Below are 22,994 nucleotides of genomic sequence, written 5' to 3'. Positions count from 1 at the left end.
TAGTGACCCGCACTAGTGACCCGGGCAGGGCACTTTTTTTTTTTTGGAGGTACTGGGGCCGAGAATTGAGCCCCGGACCTTGTGTGCAGGAAGCCTGCGCTCAGCCTGAACCACACCAGCTCCCCTGAGTCGGTTTTTCCATTTCTTTGATTGTTGTTTGTTTTGTTTTAGCTTTTCAGGGAGGAACCCGGGCCTCCCAGGGAGGCCGCCGCACGTGCGCTCCGGGCAGTGTCCCGGTGCGGGCTCCCTGCCGTGCGCGCGGGAGAGCGCAGAGGCTGAGTCAGGCCCGCGCAGGCCCGCAGCCAGGGGCCCGCCCGCGGGAGGCCCGCAGAGCGCAGAGCGGCGTGGCTGCGGGGCGGGTGCGTCCCGGGGCGGGTGCCCGCCCGCCAAGCTCCCGGGACAGCGCCGGCCGCCCGCGCCGCCGAGACGCAGCCTGACCCGCGAGGGGCGCGTCTCCAGGGCGGACCCGCTCGCGGCAGAACCTGCTGGTTCTGCGAGGACAGGGCGCCGCGCCTCGGCCCGCCGTGCTGCTTCCCGCAGGCCGCCTGTCGGGGCGCTTGCGGTGGCGTTCGCGCCACACCCGCCCGGGGCCGCGCGGGGGCTGCCTGCCCCGTGCCCTTGAGCCCCCTGCCAGCCCCGCGGGCACCCCAGTGGGTCGAGCCAGGCGCCCCGCCCAGGCCTCGGCGTCACTGTGCGCCGTCTGCCCGTGTCAACCCCAGCCCCCCCCAAATAAAGCGCCTGTGCCCCCAGAAACAGCCCAGGCGCTGTTGCAGGAATGTTTGCACTAAAAAAACTCATAAAATTATGAACAACTTTATGCCAATAAATAGGCCATTTTATAGAAAAATATCATTTTCTCAAACTGAAAAAGTGAAAAAAGCTTAGGAGTCCTAAATCATAAAATAAATCAATAGTTAAAAATCTATCCCTAGAACGTCAGCAAAAGGGGGAGTGTCCAGAGTATTTACAAATGAAATCTAAACACCTTCAAGATATTACAATCTGTTCTAGAGAATAATATTCTATGAGGCGAGTATAATTTTGATAGTTCAAGAGGAAAATAAACATCTCAAATATGAATATAGGCATAAATATGATACAAGATCCCCAGTAAGATATTATTAATAGCTAAATACAGCATTGTATGTTAAAAAATTCACCTCTTGACTAAACGGGTTTTATCTTTATCTGTTTATCTCAGTAATATAAGAATAGCTTTATGTTTGATAATGCAATTTACCAGGAGAAAAATGGCAAAAAACAAGATTTCCAGAAAATTAGTTGATAAAGTTTTAATCATGATCTCAACACATTCAGAATAAAAGTGAATTTTCTTACCACAGTGTATATAATGTAGAACTCCAGCAAACATCCTACAGAGTGAGGGCACTGTTGGTGCATTGCCGTTAACTCAAGAATAAGTTGAGAATATTGCTTGAATACTTCAATTCCAGCATTGCCGAGGAGCTTGAGATGGAGAAATGGAAGGAAGAACAGAGCTGGCCTCACGACAGATGATAGTGTCTACATAGAAAATCCCAAAAGTATTTATATATAAACTATTAGAACTGACAATAGTCAGCAAGGTTGCTGGATAAAAGACCCATATATAAAAATGAGACCATTTTTGTATAACTACTAATAAACAATTAGAAAATATAATTTGATGAAACTGCTATTTGAAGTATCAGTAAAAATGGTTATGTAACTATGATTAATCTAATAATTGGCTTCCTCTCATTTCTAGGGGCCTTATTGCATTTCTTAATTCGTTATCAGACTAAGTGGAAAAACATATTAATTTATTAAACATCTAAACTTGTAGTAAGAGCAGGTAAAAAACTCCCACCCACCACTTATTTATAAAATTGACTAAGTAGAAATTCTATGTAAATATATATTAAAATACTCCAGTCTCCATTTTTAAAACCCAGGTGCTTACCATGTTCTAGGTACTCTCAGGTTTTATATATGTAGGTAATAAAGTTCTTAATCCTTGAAGGAATCATGAAGTAAAGGATGGGCCATTTTATAGAAAAATATCATTTTCTCAAACTGAATGTGAGTAAAGAAGTAAAGTGTTTTACTTGCTCTGGTAAGTATAAATACATATTACAGCAAGGGCATAAAGCATTCCTCAGCTGTCGAAGGATAAAGAGTTACTGATGATTTCATAAGCTCTCGAGCCACGTCACAAGGAAGAGTAGGTGCTTAATGCACTGTTTACTCCTTTATGATCAAACTGGAAAGGGCGGCACATCACGACTAGCCTAACAAGCTCATTGGGTCTTCAGTGTAGAATTTAGGGTTCATTTGAAACCCAAGCCTGTTAATATGCCTAATGGACATTCCAATAAGTTGTTATTATTATATGAAAATATAAACTTCATCCTTACTTTTAAAGACAGTATTACCTGTCCCTGAAAGATAGAAGTGAATGAAATAATTGATTCAAATTTTAATATTTCTTCTATTGAAAAAAATGAAGTGATTTTGATTCTAGTAACTTTTTCTAACCATCTGTTATGAACAATTCAAGTAAGTAGATTAACACATTTTCTCTGTTTTCTGGCCATTTAAGCTATTTTTCCAAGCAGGAATATGCTTTTGCCTTAAAATGGTTTTTAATATTTTCTAATAATATTAAATTCTAAAAGCTAAAAATTGTGATCCTTACCTCAGGATTTATAAAAACCACATGAGGGAAGCAGACTTGGCTTAACTGATAGAGTGTCCGCCTACCATGTGGGAGGTCCACCTCCTGACCCGTGTGGTGAGCTGGCCCACATGCAGTGCTGATGCGCGCAAGGAGTGCTGTGCCACAATGGTGTCCCCCATGTGGGGGAGCCCCACGCGCAAGGAGCGCTCCCTGTAAGGAGAGCTGCCTCCTGCGAAAAAAGTGGTGCTCCCAGGAGTGGTGCTACACACATGGAGAGCTGGCGCAGCAAGATGACACAACAAAAAGAGACACAGATTCCTGATGCTGCTGACAAGAATACAAGGGGACAGAGAAGAACACAGCGAATGGACACAGCGGACAACAGCGAGGGGGTGGAGGGGTGGAGAGAGATAAATAAAAAATAAATCTTAAAAAAGTCCACACGATAAGCAGTCTTTTTTTTTCTTAATTTAAGTTTGGGTATTGGTGGTGTTGTGCTTTACACACAGCCTCCTGCTGAGAACAACTAAAAGAGTTAGAACGTTTTTAAGAATGTGAAGTATTATGGGCCCATGATCTGGGAGAAGAAAGAGCCAGACGGGAGCTGAGCCTTTTGAATCTGCTTGTGGTTCATTTATGAAGAAGGAAACGGAGCGGCTTGGCTAGTAGAGCTGGAACCAGGGCCTGGAAGGGCGCTCTTCCTGGAGACGTTTGGCTCGGAAGCAGAGCGGCCTGTGAGAGCTGGATCCAGCCTCCACTGTCTGGGTCGAGGTGGTGTGGGATTGGGTCCCTAGCTGCTGGCCAGAAGCAAATGCAAGTCTCCTCAGGAAAAATACAATGTAGGCCCCAAAATAACCCTGCAATTTTCTATATACAGTGTCTGGTACTCAGTCAAAATAACCAGGCATACAAGAAGACAAGATAAAGAATACAAAATCAGACCCACTGGGAAACCCAGTTAACACATTTATCAGAACTTGGCTTTAAAATAGCTATGCCCACTACATTAAAGGGAATAAAAGACAAGGCTGAGAACTGAGAAGTTGAAAAAGAATCAAATGGAAATTGTAGAATTGAAAAATAAATGATGGATCGATTTTATAACAGAAGCAGCTAAAAAGAATTAAACTGGAATATAGAGCAGAAGAGATTTTTCAGACTGAAGCTAAGCTATGAAAGAGCAAAATATGGACACCTAAGAAAGAACTAAGGGAATACAGTGAAAAAATGTGAGTGTAATTGGATTCCTCGAGGAAAACGAGAGAATGGGGTAGAAGCAATAATTAAAGAGATAATGGACAGGAATTTTCCAAAGGTGATGAAGAATCCTCAATTTAGAAATATACTGTGTACCTTAAACAGGATAGATTGAAATAAAACCATATATATGTGCATATATATGCACATCATATTAGAATCACTGTAAATATAAAAAGAAACTCAAGAGCAGTCAATGAAAAATAGAGGTGACTTTAAAGGAGCAACAATTAACTGTTTTCTGAATGTAAACAAATACCAGAAGGCAGTGAATTTCAAAATACTGACAGAAAATAAGTGAGAAACCAAAAATCCACACCTCATTTAAAAATGAGGGTGAAGGAAAGGTATTTTCTGACAAACATGTATTAGAGAGACTTCATCACCTGCAGTGAAAGAAATTCTAAAGGGTGGTAAAGCTTGAGATCTAAATATGAACCCAATCGAAGCTTGGAGAGGGTAGAAGGAATAAAAAGCAACAGGAAAGGTAAATATTAGGTCAATCTGAATGAACATTAACTGTATTGAATTAGCAATAATGTATTATAGGGCTTAAAATATACATAGAATTAAAATGCCCTTTTGAAAATGAGCGTAGGAATCCAGAGATGGACAGGGTAGAGTGACTGCTGTTGGAGACAGTGTATTCTAAGGTTCATCCCTGTGTTGTTGAGGAAAAGGTAAGATTCCTAACTTATGTTTGTCTTTGATAAGTCTGAGATGCCTCTCTAGGCCTAATTCCTAAAAGAATAGTGAAAAAATTTGAAAACTAGCAAGCTGATGGAGGGGGATATTAATAATAAACTCTTTAAAAAGTCAAAAAAAAAGAGGCAAAGGAGGGAAACGGACTTTGGCCCAGTGGTTAGGGCGTCCGTCTACCACATGGGAGGTCCGCGGTTCAAGCCCTGGGCCTCCTTGACCCGTGTGGAGCTGGCCATGCGCAGCGCTGATGCGCACAAGGAGTGCCGTGCCACACAGGGGTGTCCCCCGCGTAGGGGAGCCCCACGCGCAAGGAGTGCACCCATAAGGAGAGCCGCCCAGCGTGAAAAGAAAGAGCAGCCTGCCCAGGAATGGCGCCGCCCACACTTCCCGTGCCCCTGACGACAACAGAAGCGGACAAAGAAACAAGACGCAGCAAATAGACACAGAGAACAGACAACCAGGAGAGGGGGGGAAATTAAATAAATAAATAAATCTTAAAAAAAAAAAAAAAAAGAGGCAAAGGAATATGGGAGCAGCCTAGTTAGATACAAAACATATAGTAAAATAATATTTTGGATGAAAATTACAAGTAATTTACATAAATGTCATGAATAAAAGGAACTGTTTATCAAACGACATCATTAAGAAAATGAAAAGGTAAGCCATAGGATGGGAGAAGATATTTGCAACATATATAAGCAATAATGCAGTTACAATCAGAAGATATAAAGGACTCTTAAAAATAAAGAAGAAGATGGACAACCAATAGAAAAGTAAGGAAGAGATTTAAATTAAGCAGGTAGTCACAAAAGAAGATGTACAAATAGCTAAGAAAACATGTGAAAAGATACTAAATCTCATTAGTAATCTGGAAAACCTAAACTAAACAATTTCATGGTACTCACACCACGAAACCCAACCTACCAGTTGTGATGCTGCAGAGCACGTGGAGTCCAGGAGCCGTCATATTTGGCTGTGGATAGCTGTTTGGTCTTATATTCATGGCCTGTTAAAATTCCACTCCTGATTATATGCCCAATGAAAACGTGTGCTTGTGTATACCAACCACATTTAGTCAGATATCCATAGCATCACTGCTTGTGATAGCCTCAAACTGAAAACCCATATGTTCATTAATGGGAAAATGGATAAATGAACATGATTTATGCAATGAAGTACCATAGATCAATGAAAATAAACTACAACTACGGCAAGGGATGACTTTCATAAACTTATTTTTGAGGGAAGGAGGGTAGACACAATACAGTTGTGTAACTGCATTTATTCTAAAATAGAAAAACTTGTGGAAATAATTCAAGACGTTAGAAGTACAGCCAGTACCTTTTAGGAAGTAGGAGTTGTGGGAGGCACTTGATCAGGATATTGGCTACATTGGGACATTCACTGATTTATACATACACTCTTTTGTACTTCAATAAAAAAGTTGAAGTATATTTGAGAGAGAGAAATTTTCTTTTGTTTTGCTAATTTGCTGTTGTAAGGCCAGACCTTTGTAATGATCAGACAGCTTAACTTCATCTCCTTTCTGTGGACTGATTTTACTCTGGGTAATTGTTCCAACTATTTTTTGCCAAGGTTTGTTAGGAGCAGGTTTGAATGAATACATCCAGTCAGAATTTGCTGACACTTCCTTGATTTTTGCGTTTATTAGCTGGGCTTCAGAAGGCTTTACTGTCTTTTAGGTCGTGATAAACTGTGCCATTCCTAAAGGGTTGAAGTACAATCAGGCTACACAGACCTTCCACCAATGGCGAGACGCACGACAGGTGTATGGTCTCAACTTTGGCAGCAAAGAGGATGCCAACGTCTTCGCCAGTGCCATGATGCATGCTTTAGAAGTGTTAAACTCACAGGAGGCAGGTAAGGATCCCTGTTGGTCTAGTAATTTTTTAACCCTCTCATTTGAAGTAATTTAGTTGTGTTGATTCTGCTCCAGAAATTCAACTTCTGTTGCAGGCACACAGGGCCTAGAGAAGATGCAGGGATGGATGCAAAGCACATTTGTCATCCACTTACTTTCCAGCACAAGTAGAGCTGGGTCTCCAACATGTTAGTACATAAAAATGTGATTCTTGAAGTTGCTTAAAGGTTTTAGGGGTGCCCTCCAGTGGTACAAGCCAAGAATTGCATCTTCCCATTCACTTAAAAGTACTTTAGAAACAATTCACTGGAAAAATAGGATTTACAACTGTATATGCCTCGAAGATGAACTTTTTTTTTTTTTTTTTTTTAATAGAAAAGGAAGTACACCAGTACGTTGCTATCTCTTTGGAGATTTCGTGGGGTTTTTTTCATATTTCATTTTCTGAAATTTCTAAAGTGAACATATAGTACTTTTATAGTCAAGAAATAAATGTTATATATAAATACCATTACTCTTGCTATGTTGTATATTTAGTAGTGATTCAGATGATAAAAATGTGCTGTAAACAAATTTATTTATTTTAAAAGGAAGGAGTTATAGTCAGATTAAAATTTGATGTTTTTAGTGTATCAAAAACTGCTACAAATTTGTTAAATTACATTTATACCTGGCCTTATTCTAAAAAGGACTTGAAGCATCTACCTTGTATGTTATTCTATTTCAAAACAAATTTTCAGAGCAAGAAGGCATTTTTGGGTCTTGTAGAAACTTGTTATACCTATAGATATTTTATACTAGATCTTTTGAGGAAGTTAATGATCCCTATAAATAATTTGAGTATATAGTTATAGTTTGTCTGTTTTGAGAGAATAAACCACTGGACTGTCTCCTGGTTTCCTGGTAAGTCAGAAAATGGCACAGAGAAGTTCACCTGGTAGGTGTGCTCTTGTGTCAATATTTTATTGCCATTTTATTGTGGTAGAGAATGGTTTTTCTGACACCATAGTTTTATTGTTGGGAAGAAACTAGAATTGTGGTTCTTGATATCTTATTGAATAGATCAGTTACATAATAGTTACAGGACCAAAATTTTGGATGGTATACATATGACAATAACATTTGGTTTTCCCGTGTTTAGAATAAACTAACATTATTTTTATATTTAAACTTTCAAAAGTGTATCCATTGATGTTAGGTGCTAAATGTTACTAATTTAAAGTACTATTATTGTCATTGATTTTTTAAAAATGGGTAGGATTGTGTTATTCAGTGAGTAGTCCTATCGTCTGCTTTTAAAATGCAAATACTAATTATTGTTTTTTCCCTCTGATATTTTTAAATTAATGAGTCTTAATGTGAAGAGACACAATGTTCTACTTTATATAGAATGTTCCAATTATGTAAAGTTTGGCAAATAGAAAAATTGCCCATTATCTCACTAGCTCCACGAGCATTTTGGAATAACATTCTTCTTAAATGATTTTGAAACTTTTCTTTGTCACAATCTAAACCAGTAATACTATGAGCTGAGGAAAGAGGATGTTGGAAGAAATTGGTCCATCCTAGCTGTTTCCTTGCATTGTGGACTAAATCACAGGCAAAAAGCTTTCGGTTCTGTAGTTTTTTCATCTCAGAAAACAAAGCAGATAAAATGCTGATATTCTAAATGGTCTAATGTATTTAGGAAGTGGCTGTTTTCTTAAATTACTTGTAGTGAAACATTAATTTCTGATTTTTTATTCCATTAGTTGGTTTGGAAGTGGAGGCATGGAAAGAGGTAAATGCTAAGAATAAGGCATGTCCTTGAGTAGGGATAAAATTTCTTGTGTAGACATCCAAATACGTTTGTATCCCACTCTGGTATTATTTTGTGGGCCTTCTTCCCATCTATCTAAAGAAACATACCCAGTAATGAATCTTCTCAGCTTGATCATATTTACCTGCCAAAGCTGTCTGCTTTGGGTTTACAGTCAATTCCCTGCTAAATCTTCTATTATCTTCCTGCCAGTACCATGTTTAAAAGAGCTCATCCCCTCCCTAAACAAACAATATACCCAATAAAACTCTGATTAAAGGCAAAAGAAACTATTCATAAATAACTACAGATTATGAATTATAAGATTGTGAATTATGGTTATTCCACCTCGATTATTTCTATTTATTTTTTTGTTTATTAGGCGTTTATGTTGATATTATCTACTGACTGTCATTGCGTAATCTTTCTTAGTGATTTTCAAACTTTCTAAAGTTAGGGACACCTGTGTTTAAACAGAGGGTTTTACGGAAGCTCAGTGTATAAATAGACATAAGTGGAGCTTGCCCAATCAGTGTGGAGGGGGAGGCCAGGGCCCCAGGCCCGGCACGGCTCTCCAGAGCAAGATTTGAAAGACTAACACGGCTTTCTTGCCAAAACCAGAGGACACACAACTGCCCTTCCTCCCACGGCTCCCGGGGCCTCCTCAGCTTCCTCAGGGCTGGGCATACTGGCTCTCGCAAGGCCCTGTGCCTTACGTTCAGCATTTCCATTTCTTTTATGAGAAGGGTGGGTGGCAGGAATGTTTTCCTTTATTTTGTTTTTAACATGGTGTGCAATTATCTAATATACTGGAAAAGTACAGAAGGTGCTAAATACAGTGAGTTATATTTGGAATTTGAAAAACACAAATCACATGTGCTAACATTTTAGAAAAAGAGCTGAATTGGTGTTCTTGCTTTTATACCAAATGCTACAATATATCTCTTTCCTTTGGAAATCCACTCAGTTTTAAATGAGGACATTCAATATGCCTTATCCTGACTGAGGTTTTTGACTTCTGTGTATTTGTCAGGTTACATGTGGAACATTTTGTAGATGATAGTTATTGGAGCATATAAAATATAAACTTAATCCTTGTGGTTATTGGTGATTTTCACATCTATTTTATTTTGAAAAAAGTTCCTAATTCATTTGAAAATAGGAAATAATTTTTTAAATCCACATTTGTTTTAAAAGATCTACACAGGCAGTGACATTATTCTCCTGTTTTTGTTCTTCTCAATCAAGATTAAGCATATCTTTCCAGAAGGAAAAAACATGAATCAATCTCAAAACATTTTACCATTAACTAAAAATCTGCTTTTGCTGGATTTTATTTATTTTTATTTATTGAAAATGAGAAGAAAGATGTTGTTCTTACGTGTTATTTTCCTCAGATTTTATAATAAGTACTAATATTCTATTTACTTTCTTCTGAATGAAATTTAGCCTGACATGCCTTCCAGTAGAAGGATTTGTATAAATATTTTCTCAGCATTTTTACATCTCTTTGTGATTTACATTTTGCAATTAATGGAGTAAAAAAAGTCTCAAAAGTTCTAGAAATAGTTTATTTTTAGTGACACATTTTCAGTCCTCTTAGATTACATATCCCATGGGGGCAATATTAAGCTTATATCAGGAAAGTACTGTCAAATAAACAGCCATACAGTGGCAGGCATAGGGAGTGATCACTGGAAACAGGCCAGCAAAATTGGAGTACGTTTTGTGAAATGCTGTGAGTGAAGGATTCAGAGAGGCCTCTGGAATACCAGAAGAGAGTTGTAGAGGCAGGGGAGAAACAGTGAGGAGGCCTCGTCAGAAGGCCTTTGAGAGCTCTGGGTGATTATTGTAAGTGTTGAGCAAATGGAGTAAGGAGTCTGGAAAAACAAGCATTCACTTCCTGAGTGGAGGCAGAAACGGTAAGAGAAAGAAGTTCAAATGGAGAGAGTACAGGGGTGAAGTCAGGTGGGCATTAACAGGAAGCCAGTATTGCGCTGGGTGGCCTTCATTCCCTTAAGTATAATTTTTTTTCATTATAAAGTTCTGGCTACCTATTTTCACATGAAACAAAAGAGCTTTCTGGGAGAATATCATATTTGTTTGTAGGTGATAAGGTACCAAAATTATTTCTGTTATATCAAAAAAATCAGTAGTTAGAGAAATAGAAGAAAAATGAAAACATAGTTTAGAATATGTTGGAGTTTTATTTGTAAACTTGACTCTAGGTTTTAGAAAGATGTATAAACAGAGTTTTGGTTTTAAATAGTTCACAGTATGAGAAAAGAAACCCCATTAATTTCCTAATTAAATTAAAGTGAAATTAGGGAATGGATTTGTTAAGCCCAGAGTTGAGTAATTTATCAACAGAGTTGTCATACATGTTCTATATGAATGTCCTTTTCTTGGGGAGACAACTCAGTGTAGATTACAACAGTGATTTTTCAGCTTGGTACCCAAAAACTATTTAAGTAGGTCTGAGATCATATTTAGTGTTTTGGAAAACTAAATAAGCATAGTGCATATATTATGCATTCCAGTAATAGGGTTGTATCTATTAAGTCAAATATTAAACTTCTTTGGGGGGGGGGCGCTATAATTTATCACTCTTTAGAGGTTTTAAAATTTTCAGAATTATGATTGTGCAGATACGTAAAAGAAGAGTTAGTCACAGTATCTGAATTGAACATGACCAATTGTATATCTTTGATTACTTTGAAAGAACAAAGATTAATGATAAATACGCTTTGGACAGGCTTAATCTAAACATGGAGACCAAGGGCAGCCTCAGTTTCCAGCCTCTCCACCTGGCCTTTCTCTGCCAAGTTCTATGAGAAGTAAGCCCTTCAGAGCAGGGTCTGCTATTGGAGAAGTTAATTCTTACCTACAGTGGATGCTTTCGGGCATTAGGGTGAAATTCCCTTGGAAGACTGCTGCCTTTCTGTTCCCTTTCCTTGGCTTCTCTTTCTGAATCTGCTTTCTGAGCTCCCATTCACCTTATATTATTAGAACTGGAATTGGGATCAGAAAACGACTGTGGATTGATGTGAGAAGTACTTGATCTCAAATGCCTCTCACTCAGCTTGTTGCTATCTCTCTCTGCCTTTTAAATTCATGTTGTTCTGGTTTCTAGTTACTCGGTGCATCTGTGGCTTCTCTTTTTATATCATATTACTTAGACTGTGTCAATGAATTTTAAAATATTTCTATGGCTTTTACATTTTTGATCACTAGGTGTTTGGGAAAGCTGCTTTAGTTTGACCGTTACTAAGTCCAGCATTGCATTTTTTGTGAGCATGACTTTTAGCCTTATGTTGTGAGACTTAGGATATCTTGTCCTGCTTCATGATGGAAATGATTAAATGACTAAAAGAGGCAAATTTTATTGTATTTGAAACCTGGGTTTCATTATCTTAAAGTTATTTTAAACTGAAGTTTGTTGTCATGCAGGCACTGTATTCTGTCTACCTTTCATTCTTGTTTCTCTGCTTCTGCGGTTAGGCATCTTATAATAATGCATGTCTGATACAGGTCTAGCTGGTGACTTCAGTTCTCTTTAGGTTTATTTTACAATAAGCTGGAAGTTTACTTCGTGGTGCTGCAGTGGCCCTAGGATGTCAGCCATGATTTTGCTTTCTTGGATGCAGATAGTAACAGGCCACAAATAGTAATTTGCATACAATTACTTTACTTGCATTCATGAATTTTAATCATATTTGTTTCCTGTAAATTGGAGAAGTATTGGCTAAATGTTAAACAATAAAAAAATTCTCATACTTCTTTGTAGGATTTTGTCATCTTTAAACAAGGATGCCAGGGATGAGCATGGGAGGGTTGCTATAGTAGAATAGGATCTTTCTTGTTGCCTATTGATGCTAAGGAATTAATTACTAGACCCAAGAATGCTCTGTGTGATTAACAACAGCGTACAGCGACAATCAGACCTGTTTCGGGGTTTTATATCTTAACTTCAGAAATGCCTTTGTGTGACTGTCAGCCACTGTGTCCCCAGGCCTGAGTACAGCACCGAGAAGCACAGGCCGGCGCGTTCGCTCAGATTCTGTATTTCTGCTTTCATTTTCATGACCTAGGTGTACAGGGACATTCTGATCATTCTTTTGAAGGTGGTTTTATAGTGGTATCTTTGAAACCAGCACTAGATACATAAAGAATATTGTGACATTGCATTCATCCATAAAAGATTTCTAAGAGCTAGGTGGTCTTAAAATCTGAAAGAGAAAAGTCATGGTGAACTGATCTGTCCTCCTACTAAGACCCTATACAAGGTACTGTGTTACTTGCTTAGAGAGAAACAAAAATGAATAATCAAAATTGCTGATTTTAAAGGGCTATTATTGTTTAGAGAATATAAAACAAGGGCAGAAATATCTGCAGGGTAGTATAAGTGAAACAAGCAAGTACAACCTGAAGATACCAGAAATAATTATCAGAAGGGAGAGCTGCCATTTCAAAGGTTTTGCAATTTCTGAAATGATTCCCACTAGAAAACAAGCAATTTCCATTATATGGAAATTTTCAGGGGTATTTAGCTATGACAGTGCCATTTATGTAGGGGAAAATTTTTTTTTCGCTCAAGAGCTTCCTTTGCGAATACTGTCCTGATCTTCATTGTGATAATATTGCACAAAACACACTGGATTCCTTTTTCTTGCTCAGAATTACAGTCACTGTTGCCCATTGGTATCAAGTTTTCTCAAGCCCTAGAATCCTACTTCCCCAACAGGAAGACGTTGGCCATGCGGCGGCCTTCCTGGTGCTGGGTCCCTTGCCTCTGCAGACGCACCGGAAGCAGACCCCGTGTTGCTAGGCAGGTGGAGTGGGCCATGCTGGCCTCTTCAGTGTGCACCGGTGGCCCAGCAGCCTGCAGTTGCTGTGGGGTACTCCAGATTCCTTGACGTGGCCATGCCTCTTTCGTGGCCAGCCTCTCTGGACTCTGCAGTGAATGAACCGCTTGCCTCCCGTCCTTTCCTGTGCATCTTCCCTGACTTGGCTCCATTCTCTGGTCTCAGTTTAAGCCTTCTTGGCTGCCTCGCTCCGTTGCCCCCTCCTCTTAAATACACACACACTAAACGAACCCATGTGTGCACATAGTAGGCGAGACGAGTCCAGAGCCCGCTGTGGGGAGCCACTGTACGTGTGCACACGCTGCTGTCGGGGCCTTTTGCCCAGCACTGAGAGGAGCCCAGGGTGTTAGGGAAACGCGGCCCGGGGGCCCAGCCAGCCTGGGAGTCGTCTGTGCAGAGGAAGAGTTCATCCAAGAACACTGGGAAGAGTGGATTGTTTTCCTGTTTTTTGTTTTTGTTTAACTGAGGGAAGGGTTCTAAAATGCAGTAATCGTTCAAATCATGGGCAGCTGATACCAATTTTGTCACTTTCTTCTTTTTTAACTTTGCCTGTTGGAGTGCTTACTGCTCTATAGTTTTATGTCTTCTTTTCACTTTATATCATAATTATTCTTACTTTAATAACAAACATGCATTATACTTTCCCTTTTTAATGGCTAGATAATATGCCACCACTATAGGTATATACTATAATTTGCTCCATTTTCCCCTAATTATGGTTTCTAATTTTTTGCTTTCATAAATAATACTTTGGTAAACTTTTGAAATGTAAATCAGCCACTTTTATGATTTCTTTTAGGATGCATTTCTAGGAATAGATCATAGGATCAAGGGACATGTGCAGTCTAGATTCCTGATATATTTTACCAGATGACTTTCCAAAACAGTTTTGCCAGTTTACTTCTGTGAAAATTCACTAAGTGTTTTTCTGGCTCTTCAGTAGGCTTCTCCCTTTCCGTGGGAAGTCACAGGCCTGGGATAGCTCCTTCTCTGGCCTTGGTCCCTCGGGCACTCTTCTCCAAAGCCTGGCTTCCTCGGCGGTGTGAGGCTTGGGGCATGTGTTCTCTTCTTTGTGAAAACAGTTTAAGCCATGCATTTCTGGACGTACAAGCAGATTTAACAGAACCAAAGTCAGTTGCAGTGCCGATGCAGTGGCACCTACCAGCAGATTTTGCTTGCATGTGATGATTAAATGATGAGAAGCATCGCTTTCAGCAGGTCAAAAGTTACATATACACTTTAAAAAAAAAAGATTTATTCATTTTTATTTGTTTATTCTTCCCCTGCTCCCTGCCACTTGTCCTCGATGTCTACTCTCTGTGTTCTTTTGTTGCGTGCTTTCCTGTGTCTGCTTAACTCCTTTTGTTGCATCATCTTGCTGCACCAGCTCTCTGTAGTGCAGGCCAGCTCACCTTCACCAGGAGGCCCCGAATCGCATATATATAGTAGATGGGAGACCAAATGCTTGAGCCACATCTGCACTTTTTAAAAATGGAGTCTACAGCCCCATTAATCTGGACTAAGAAATGTGTGATTCATAATCAGTTCCCATAAACCTTTAGTGTAGCAGTGCTAATCTATGGTATTATTTACATGGATAGATGATTGATCCTATAATTTTATTCTTAGGAAACCATAGCTCTTTTACTGCTCCAAAGGGATACTGTTTTTTTTGGAAATCTGCTTAGATTGAGTCTGTTTCTTGAGTAGGTACGGTACCTTTGTTGCAGTGTGAACAGTACAGTTAAACCTTCATATTTCACATTCCTGACCTGAGCCAGGTTTTCAGGGCTCTGTGAGAAGTGTGCCCCACAATTATTTGTCAAAATTTGTTTTATTCATTAAAGTATGAATTTGGATGAGTGTTAGGACTTTCCACCAGCATTTCTTGTGCTTTTTGTCTTCCTGCGAATAGTGATGTTTTGAATACACAAGTCTCGCGTTAAGCTGTTACAGGCAGGATGGAAGACTGCTTTCTCAAGGAATCCCCGGTACCCCTTCTGAGCCCTGCCTGTCGCCGCCCTTGCAGCAATCCTGGAGAAGGAGCCTGCCTCCATCTGGCTTGGTTTCTGGGAAGTGGCTGTGGACCAGGCTTCTGACTTTCAGAATGTTTTTTCTTTTTACTGGCAGCTGTGCAGTCCCAACCTTACCGTCCACTAAAATCTTCAGATCTAGATTTTTGGTGTGATTTTTTAGGTTGTTACAGAGTTAGGCTTTATAGGAATCCCCCCCCCAATGTAAACACATAGAGGTTGTTTTTAGTTTTAAGTAAATTTTATTTTCTTGATTTTTGCTTAAGCATTTCTTGACTTGAATATTAATCTAGTTCCTTTATAATGTATAGGTTAATTTATTCTCATATGCATTCTCTGCATTATTTTGGGAGTTTGATGTTATGTAGAGGCACTTAGAATATAGCTCGCACATAGTATATATTTATACCTTCTTGTTTCGAATACAGCATTTCTATTTAAAAAAAAAAAACAACAGTTTAGTGGAACAAATTTATCAGTTACCTGCTATGTGCCAAAGAGTTTTGCTGGTTGTTGGACATATGAAGATACATGTCAGACAGCTGTACCTGTGAGCACCTTGAGGTCTAGTGAGGCAGGCAGCTTGATGTAAAGTAATAATTCAAAGGCATGTGATAACCTTGGAAGGCACTTAAGCTCCACCAATTGGTATGGGGCTTCTATATTGGATTTCCTTCTGGGCTTTTGCTGATATTGAATTTTTCCCCAGTGTTTTGTTTTGTTTCCAAATAAAAATGAAGTGCTTGTTTCTTGTGTGTTTTATTTTTAGGAGGTCGATGGTAAAGCCAAAGATTTAATTTGGAAAATGTCTTAAGAAAGCAGAACTATATAAACTTATGAATTGAACTAAAATACTAAAAAATCATTTAAGATCATTTTTTTAATCATCTTAAATAGGCATGGGAAGGTGCCACTCCTAATTTGAATTTTTTTTTAAGTCTGGCAATATAGACAATGGCGTTTTCACTTTCTTTATTTGTCTGACTATACTGATGTTTCATCTAAACAATAACATCATTGATTGAAATGACATCCCATCCGTATATCTACCAATTCTAAGACAACATAGTTTTAAAAGAATAGTGAACTAAAGATATATTGTTGTGATATAATTGCATTTTAGAGTCTTAGGTTAATGACATTCAGTTTGTGGAATGTTGATTTTTATGTCTTTGTTGACAGCCCACACTGAAACTTATCTTTTTAATTCTATTTACTAATAAACCTCATGTGAAATAAACCCAGTTTATTTAATTTTTACATATTCAATAAAACTATTCTCATAACAAAATTTTAAATGCATTTAAATTTCAAAAAATAAATGTGGACATCTTTATCGTTTAGATATTAGTTGTCCTGCATTGTTTTAGGTAGAGGTTGCTTTCTTGGTTTCACTGATGAACTATCATGAATTATTGTGCTGAGGAAAAGGTAAGGGTGAGGGCAGTAGTTTCCATGGAAAAGGAGACAGCCGTCCTAGTTTAGTTAAACCTAACAGAGTCCTGGCTTTAAAGCTATCATCCTGGATGGGTGTATATTCAGTAGTGACTAAGGAATCCCTTTTTTTTTTTTTTAATTTCTTTTTTTAAAGAACTGTTTCTCCAATGTATGTAATTTTTTCATATATATATTCTTTTTTTAAAGTAATTGTAATTTTTTATAGAAACTTTAAATTACATACATGTTAAAAATATAGGGGATTCCCATATGCCCCACTTCTTCCTCCTCCCATACTTTCCCAAATCAACAAAATCCCTAATTAGTGTAGTACCTTGTTACTACTGAGGAACCCATGTTGAAACTTTGCTGCTAACCAACCATATAACGCTTATGTTATAGTTTATACTGTGTCCTGCATAATTCTGTAAGTTATAACTAAATATACCATGGCCTGCGTCTGTCACTGCAGTGTCATGCAGGTCAGCTCCAGTGTTCCAGCAGAGCCCCCCAGTGCACCCTCTTCCCTCTCCCGCCCCTCAGAGCACGCTGAAAAACAGCCTGCTCCAGAGCTCAGTCTCGGCCAGGGCTCCCCTGCTCCAGTGCCGCATTCCAGAAGTGCCCGACAAGAACTGTTTGTTAATGAAACTCTGATTCCCAGCATGGTGTTTTGTCTTTCGTAGGAGGATGTTTTCTTTTTTTTCTGGTTAAAAAGTTATATACTTATAAAAATTAGAGCAATACAGAAAAGGACAAAGAAGAAAGATAAATACCTCAAATCCACCACCCAGAAATGTAATCACTTTGAATATTCTTCATACGGGAAAGATGATAGGCATTTAGATATTTTTCAGCTTTGTGTCATAAACAGGTCTGAGATAAAGAAAAATAGTCCAGCATGTTTTTTTCCTGTAGCAGCTTTATTGAGCTATACTTCACATACCATGCATTTCACCCATTTAAAATATACAATTCTGTGGTTTTTAGTATATTCACTGGATTGTGTAACGATCACCAAATCAACTTTAGAACATTCTTATCACTCCAAAAACAAATCCCATACTCATTATCTGTCCCCGTCCAGTTTTCCCGTGTGCCCCTGACAACCACTCATCTACTTTCTGCCTCTGCAGAGTGTCGGTTCAAGCCATTTCAGATACCTGGAATCCTACAATATGTAGTCAGGCTATTTCATACAAATGGAATCATACCATATTATTTAGCATACTGTTTTCAAGGTTCATACATCTTGTAGCAGGTATCATGCATAGCATTTTGAAAAGCAAACCTACTTGAAAGGATGTATTTAGGTGTAGTCTTGTTAGAAGGGATATATTTGAACATTAAAGAATCTTCTAGGCATGTGTTTTGAGGTACCAGGGGCCAGGGACTGAACCGGGACGGGTGTGGGGGGAGCCGGTGCTCACCCACTAGCCACACCTGCTCCACTGGGCTTGTGTTGCCTGTTGCTTGGTTTTTTAGGAGGCTCTGGAAACCGAACCTGGGACCTCCTGTGTGGGAAGCAAGCGCTCCCCAGACATTCTTTTTAAAGTTATCATGTGAGTGTTCTGTGCAGTGAAAGTAATGACTAAATATTAACATTTTTGAAAATAAAGAGATTGAAAACAAACCAAAATGCCTTCCTCAGATTCTTTAGGTTAAAAAAAAAATCAACATTTTATGACTCAGTAAATTATGTGAAGCAAAACTTGAGCAGCAATTTCCTATACCAAACTGAAGGGAAGATGATGAGTTCCTAAGCAGATTGTGAGGTCTCTGGAGCTAGTTTCTCAGTCCGCAGGTTCAGCTTTGCAGGGTCCTGTTTCCAGCTTGTTCAGCTGAGTGGGGCACAGCCCTGGTTAGCGAGGTCGCAGCTGCCTTGGAACTAGGCCGGGCGTGTTTGCTGTCATGCATTCCCCGTCCATGGCCAGGAGGGTCTTCAGGAGAGGCCAGGCTGAGTGGTGGGCGGTGGGCCTGGAGGGGCGGCAGAGCTGGGGCGGCCGCCCTGCCTCCTCGGCGCGAGGGCCCCTCGGCCCCTCCGTGGCAGGTTGATTCTGCAGGTGTCCTCTCCAGCCAGGGGCAGTCTCTATCCCAGAACTAAAACTCAGCGGCTCACAGAGCACGTGCTCTGCTGAGGGCGTCCTGCCAGTGAAGCCTCATCAATTGACGGCTCTTCAGCTGTTAGCAGTCTTTTCATATTTGCTTAGAAGGGAATGAAATGCAGTTGAGGCCTTAAGTTGGGGGAGGAGCGTTCTCAGAGCAGTGAAGGCGAAGGGGGAAAAAAAGTCAGGTATACAGTTTTCCTTACGATTGGGTTAAAGAAAATGAGATGTCTTTATGATGGCGTTTTTACATGTGTGGCTGTAGATCATGACGTTTTCTTTCCTGAGATATATAAAGATTTTCTTTTACTAATTATGTGTTTTTAAAACAAACTTGGACGTAATGCCTTTGAGAATGTTTCAGGCCATTGCCGGGATGAAAGGTAATTGAGTCCTGGCACGGGTGCCGCAGTGCGGTGCCTGGAGGGGACCCCTGCCCTCTGTGCCAGAGGCCTGGGGCTGACCCTGCGTCTCCCCTCGAGGACGCATCTAGGAGAGCGCTGGCGCTTCCCAGGGAATGCTGGGAGGCTGCCACGGGTCAGGAGTGTGAGCCCTGCTCGTTCAGGTGCTGAGCGCTCGGCCTCCAGCGAATCAGGTCCAGCCCAGTCTGCAAACACGCTCTCACCTATCCTCAGTAACACGCTGAGCGGCTGATGTCCCCGTTACGGAGCACTGCGGGGCCAGCTGCTGTTTGTGGAAATGTCTGACGTTGAAGGCAGATGCTGAAGGCCTGCCGACCACACTAACGGTACTAACCCCGGAGGGTTTGTACATTTCCCCGCTTAATAGAGTCCCTTGTTGGGTTGGCGGGTGGATGGTTGTTTTACAGACATCATGAGAAATAAGTGAACGGCCATGGCAAGACTGTTTTAAAGTCAGAGTAGCTGATAGAGATAATCAGTTTTCTTTTCTAGAAGTTTGATGTTGGTGTTGAATTTTACATTTTGGATATGTTTTACCAAGAAGGTGCATGCCTTCCTTTTTTGGCACACTGTAAATTCTCTCAGCCCTAAGGCTATTTTAATATGGCTGTCTTAAAGACAAATGTCCTTTCTTAGGTAAAATGTAGGGTGTTTAGAACATTATTAGTCCTAAAACTAATTATACTGAAATGATCATGTTATTAAATGTTACCCAAACCTGGGCAATGAACATCCTTTCCCATATCTCTCTCACATGCACCCCAACAGAATGAAGAAAATTAATAGCGCCGGTATCAAGCAGGAAGTGCTCTTAGCCTTCGCGATGATGGGGTGAATGATTTAGTGTCTTCAGGAAATGCAAACTGCAGTGGAATTCAAGCAGCCTTATCAGAATTTAGATAGGTGTTTTACTTGGTAGAATGAAGTGTAAAAAGACTGTAGAAAGAAAATGCTTAAAGATAATAAGCGAATGTTATATAATAGTTTAAATCGTGGGAAAGATTGGGGTGTTTGGTTGAAAGTGTTTTGTCTTATGCAATGAGCATAGTTTACCTGCACTTTGACAATTGTCAGAAGGGAGTTAATGACTTTTTGCCAGAATGATTTAATTTCTTCAAGTTTTTCTTGTAAGTGTTTATATTTTCCTTATGTCTTTTTCCCTTTAAATATGGATTTTAAAAACCGAAGGGTAAAGCCTGAATATTAGGCATGTTCATTTAATAAAGGTTTTATGGAAGTATTCATTTACAAACATCTGTAAGACAGATTTTTTAAAAGCAGTTTAAACTTAAAATAGAATTATCGAAATTTTTTAAAGTTATCTCCTCTGGAATGATCTAATTAGCTTGGTAGAAATTATTCATATATATGCCTGTGGACTTTTTGTATCTTATGTCATTACTGTAAATAATTTTATGCATGCAACTTTAATAATAATAGATTGGGTAGTTGGAAATAATTAGTTTATCATTCTGATTTAGTTTGTTTAACAATATTTGCTATATGTGATATGGTATTTTTTAAAGTAAGACTTGTATTTGATTGGATTATATTGTCTAAATCTAAAAAATGATCAAAACTTCTTTTGATTACTTAAGACTATTTCATTTTCAGATATGCACTCTTTAAATATAAATTAGCTTGGTTCTGATCTTATAGAAACTTTTCTAGTTAGCATAAGTTAAATTACTTAAAGATACTTAAAGAATACAATTGAGGGGGTTCTAAAATATTGTCCTATTTGCCTTTATGCAGTCTTTCTTAAGCTTACATAATTTAACCCATCAACTTTTTCTTGACTACTACCAAAGGAAAAACAAAATCTTTTCCATGCAGGAAATACATTTTTTTTTAGCACTTACAGGAATATTGATGTGATGTTTTGTATGTCACTAATATAATAAATATAGAAAAATATTTTGTTTTTCCCATCCCTTGATTTTGGATAAGCCCGTCCACTTTTTATAAATTGTCACCTTCTTCTCATTGAGCTTTTTCCTCCTAAAGACTATTTGCTTAATTAACACTTCATCTAAATGTTAACGTTGGTTACTTAAGTATTAAATGTCTATTTGATGTAGCACACATTTTAAATAAATGTTTTTGTCAAATATGTGTACATACACGCATATTAAGAAAAGGAAAGATAAAATATGGCTTGGGAAAACATTGATTAGCTTTGATTTTTTCAAAGAGAGCAAATGAAGATATTTTCATTTTATATTAATGAATATAAAACTTCTTAATTGCTGTAGCTTCTGTTTATAAATGGCTTTGTTCTTTTTCGAACAGTAGAAATCAGAAAATTTTGTGTTAAGTTAATTTTAAGCTTTTCTCAGAAATGTTTTTCAAATGAACTCTCCTAAATGAATAGTACTAAAAGAGGGTAGATGAAATTAACTCTGGTGGTCATAGATCTTGATTTCCTCTAACTCTTCCACATTAACTTTTCAAAATGTTTTCCTAAAACTTCTATTACAGTCTTTGATTGTGTAACTGAGGAAACAGCCAAGCTGTATATGTCAGTGCATCCTTTGTTCTCTGGGTATTTCCACAAATAAAATTACAAAGTTTTTTTAAGAAGCTTATATTAAAAGGGATACGTTTTGTATTAAATTACAGAGATTCCAGGATGAGGATCTAGATAGGACGTTTGTGTAAATACATTTTGAACCTTTCAAAGCACCTTTTAGTCCATGCGACGTTCTCCAGACGCCGTTGTCCTTTGCAGCTTCTAACGCCAGGTGTCTGTTGCAGCCCAGAGCAAAGCTGCTGCTACGCAGGACAGCACTAATTTGCGATGTATTTTCTGTGGTAAGCACCATTATGTTTACATTCCTTTTTCTAGTGTGGTACATGAGACTTGCCATATCCATAACTTCTGTTTCCTTAGGCCATGGTCTGATTTGTGGTATTTGGGAACCAGCAGGCTCCTGTTTTTATGTTGTGATCTCTGTCGTGGCTCATGCAGGTACTTGGTGAGCTTTTGACTTGTACTGAGGATCCAATTAGAATTAGCAGTAGACAGTTAATTCTTGTCCACCTCTTCAAGTACACAGGAGAGAGATTTTTGTTTGTTTGTTTGTTTTTAACTATTTTGTTGGGGAGCAAACTTTTAATTTAGAATTTACAGAAAAAAATTATATCCATCCTAATGTGATTTTGGGGGATATAAATGTGCCTTCTTTGAAAGGAATGTTTCTGGGATCAGTTTTGCATGCTGTGAGGCGGCTGTAAGGCTCTCCTTGCTTTACGGTGGGTTTCTGATCGACAGCCTCCTGTGTCCTTCTGCTCAGTAGGCTGATGTCTGTGGTTTATGATGCATTTAGACTTATAGAGTCTTTTCTTTCACGCACATACACACGTATGCACATATGTGTATTGTTTGCATGGACAAACCAGGTATGTCACTATCTACCCCAAATTAGAGACAATTATCAGATAAGTATATCTCCATGCCCTTATACAAGGGAGGAAATATATATTATCTGAATTCTTACCTTTTCATTTCTATTTGATGCTAGAACTTTCCATTCTGAAAACCCAAAAAGTGACTTAATTCTTTGAGTCTTTTGTTTTGTTTTGTTTTTGTTATGTTTTGTTTTGACTCATGTGTACTTTGATTAGCCAGTTAACTTTATAAGAGATAAATTATAAAATTGTACTGCTTTAAAGTTAAATATAAGCAATTCAGAACATTGCTCTGTGCATGCATTTTATCCTGTGACACAGAAATTTTAAGTGTGATTCCTCAGTATTACTGATACTTTTTCTTTTTAAAGAGAATGACTTTTAAATTTGCGTACATACTCAAAGTACTGTTTTTTAGGCAAAGTG

The 22,994-nt window shown here is 38.8% G+C and overlaps 1 protein-coding gene across 9 annotated transcripts in view; it reads left to right on the top strand.

The window, feature by feature from the left end:
* The window catches only part of ENAH (ENAH actin regulator), a 159,767-nt gene that overhangs the window by 94,625 nt on the left and 42,148 nt on the right, over window positions 1-22,994 (top strand). For 7 of the 9 annotated variants that reach the window (XM_058309348.1, XM_058309351.1, XM_023589949.3 and 4 more), the window contains exon 3: window positions 6,322-6,499. In XM_058309348.1, coding sequence (XP_058165331.1) covers window positions 6,322-6,499 — 178 coding nt within the window. Of the gene's footprint in view, window positions 1-6,321; window positions 6,500-20,225; window positions 20,285-21,914; window positions 21,972-22,994 lie in introns of those variants that run through there. The other 2 variants (XM_071207315.1, XM_071207316.1) reach the window with 2 other exon arrangements.

The sequence above is a fragment of the Dasypus novemcinctus genome, chromosome 13, assembly GCF_030445035.2.
Source record: "Dasypus novemcinctus isolate mDasNov1 chromosome 13, mDasNov1.1.hap2, whole genome shotgun sequence".
Taxonomy (NCBI): Eukaryota; Metazoa; Chordata; class Mammalia; order Cingulata; family Dasypodidae; genus Dasypus; species Dasypus novemcinctus.
The sequence above is the reverse complement of the archived record's forward strand: the minus strand, read 5'-3'. Positions and strand labels throughout refer to the sequence as shown.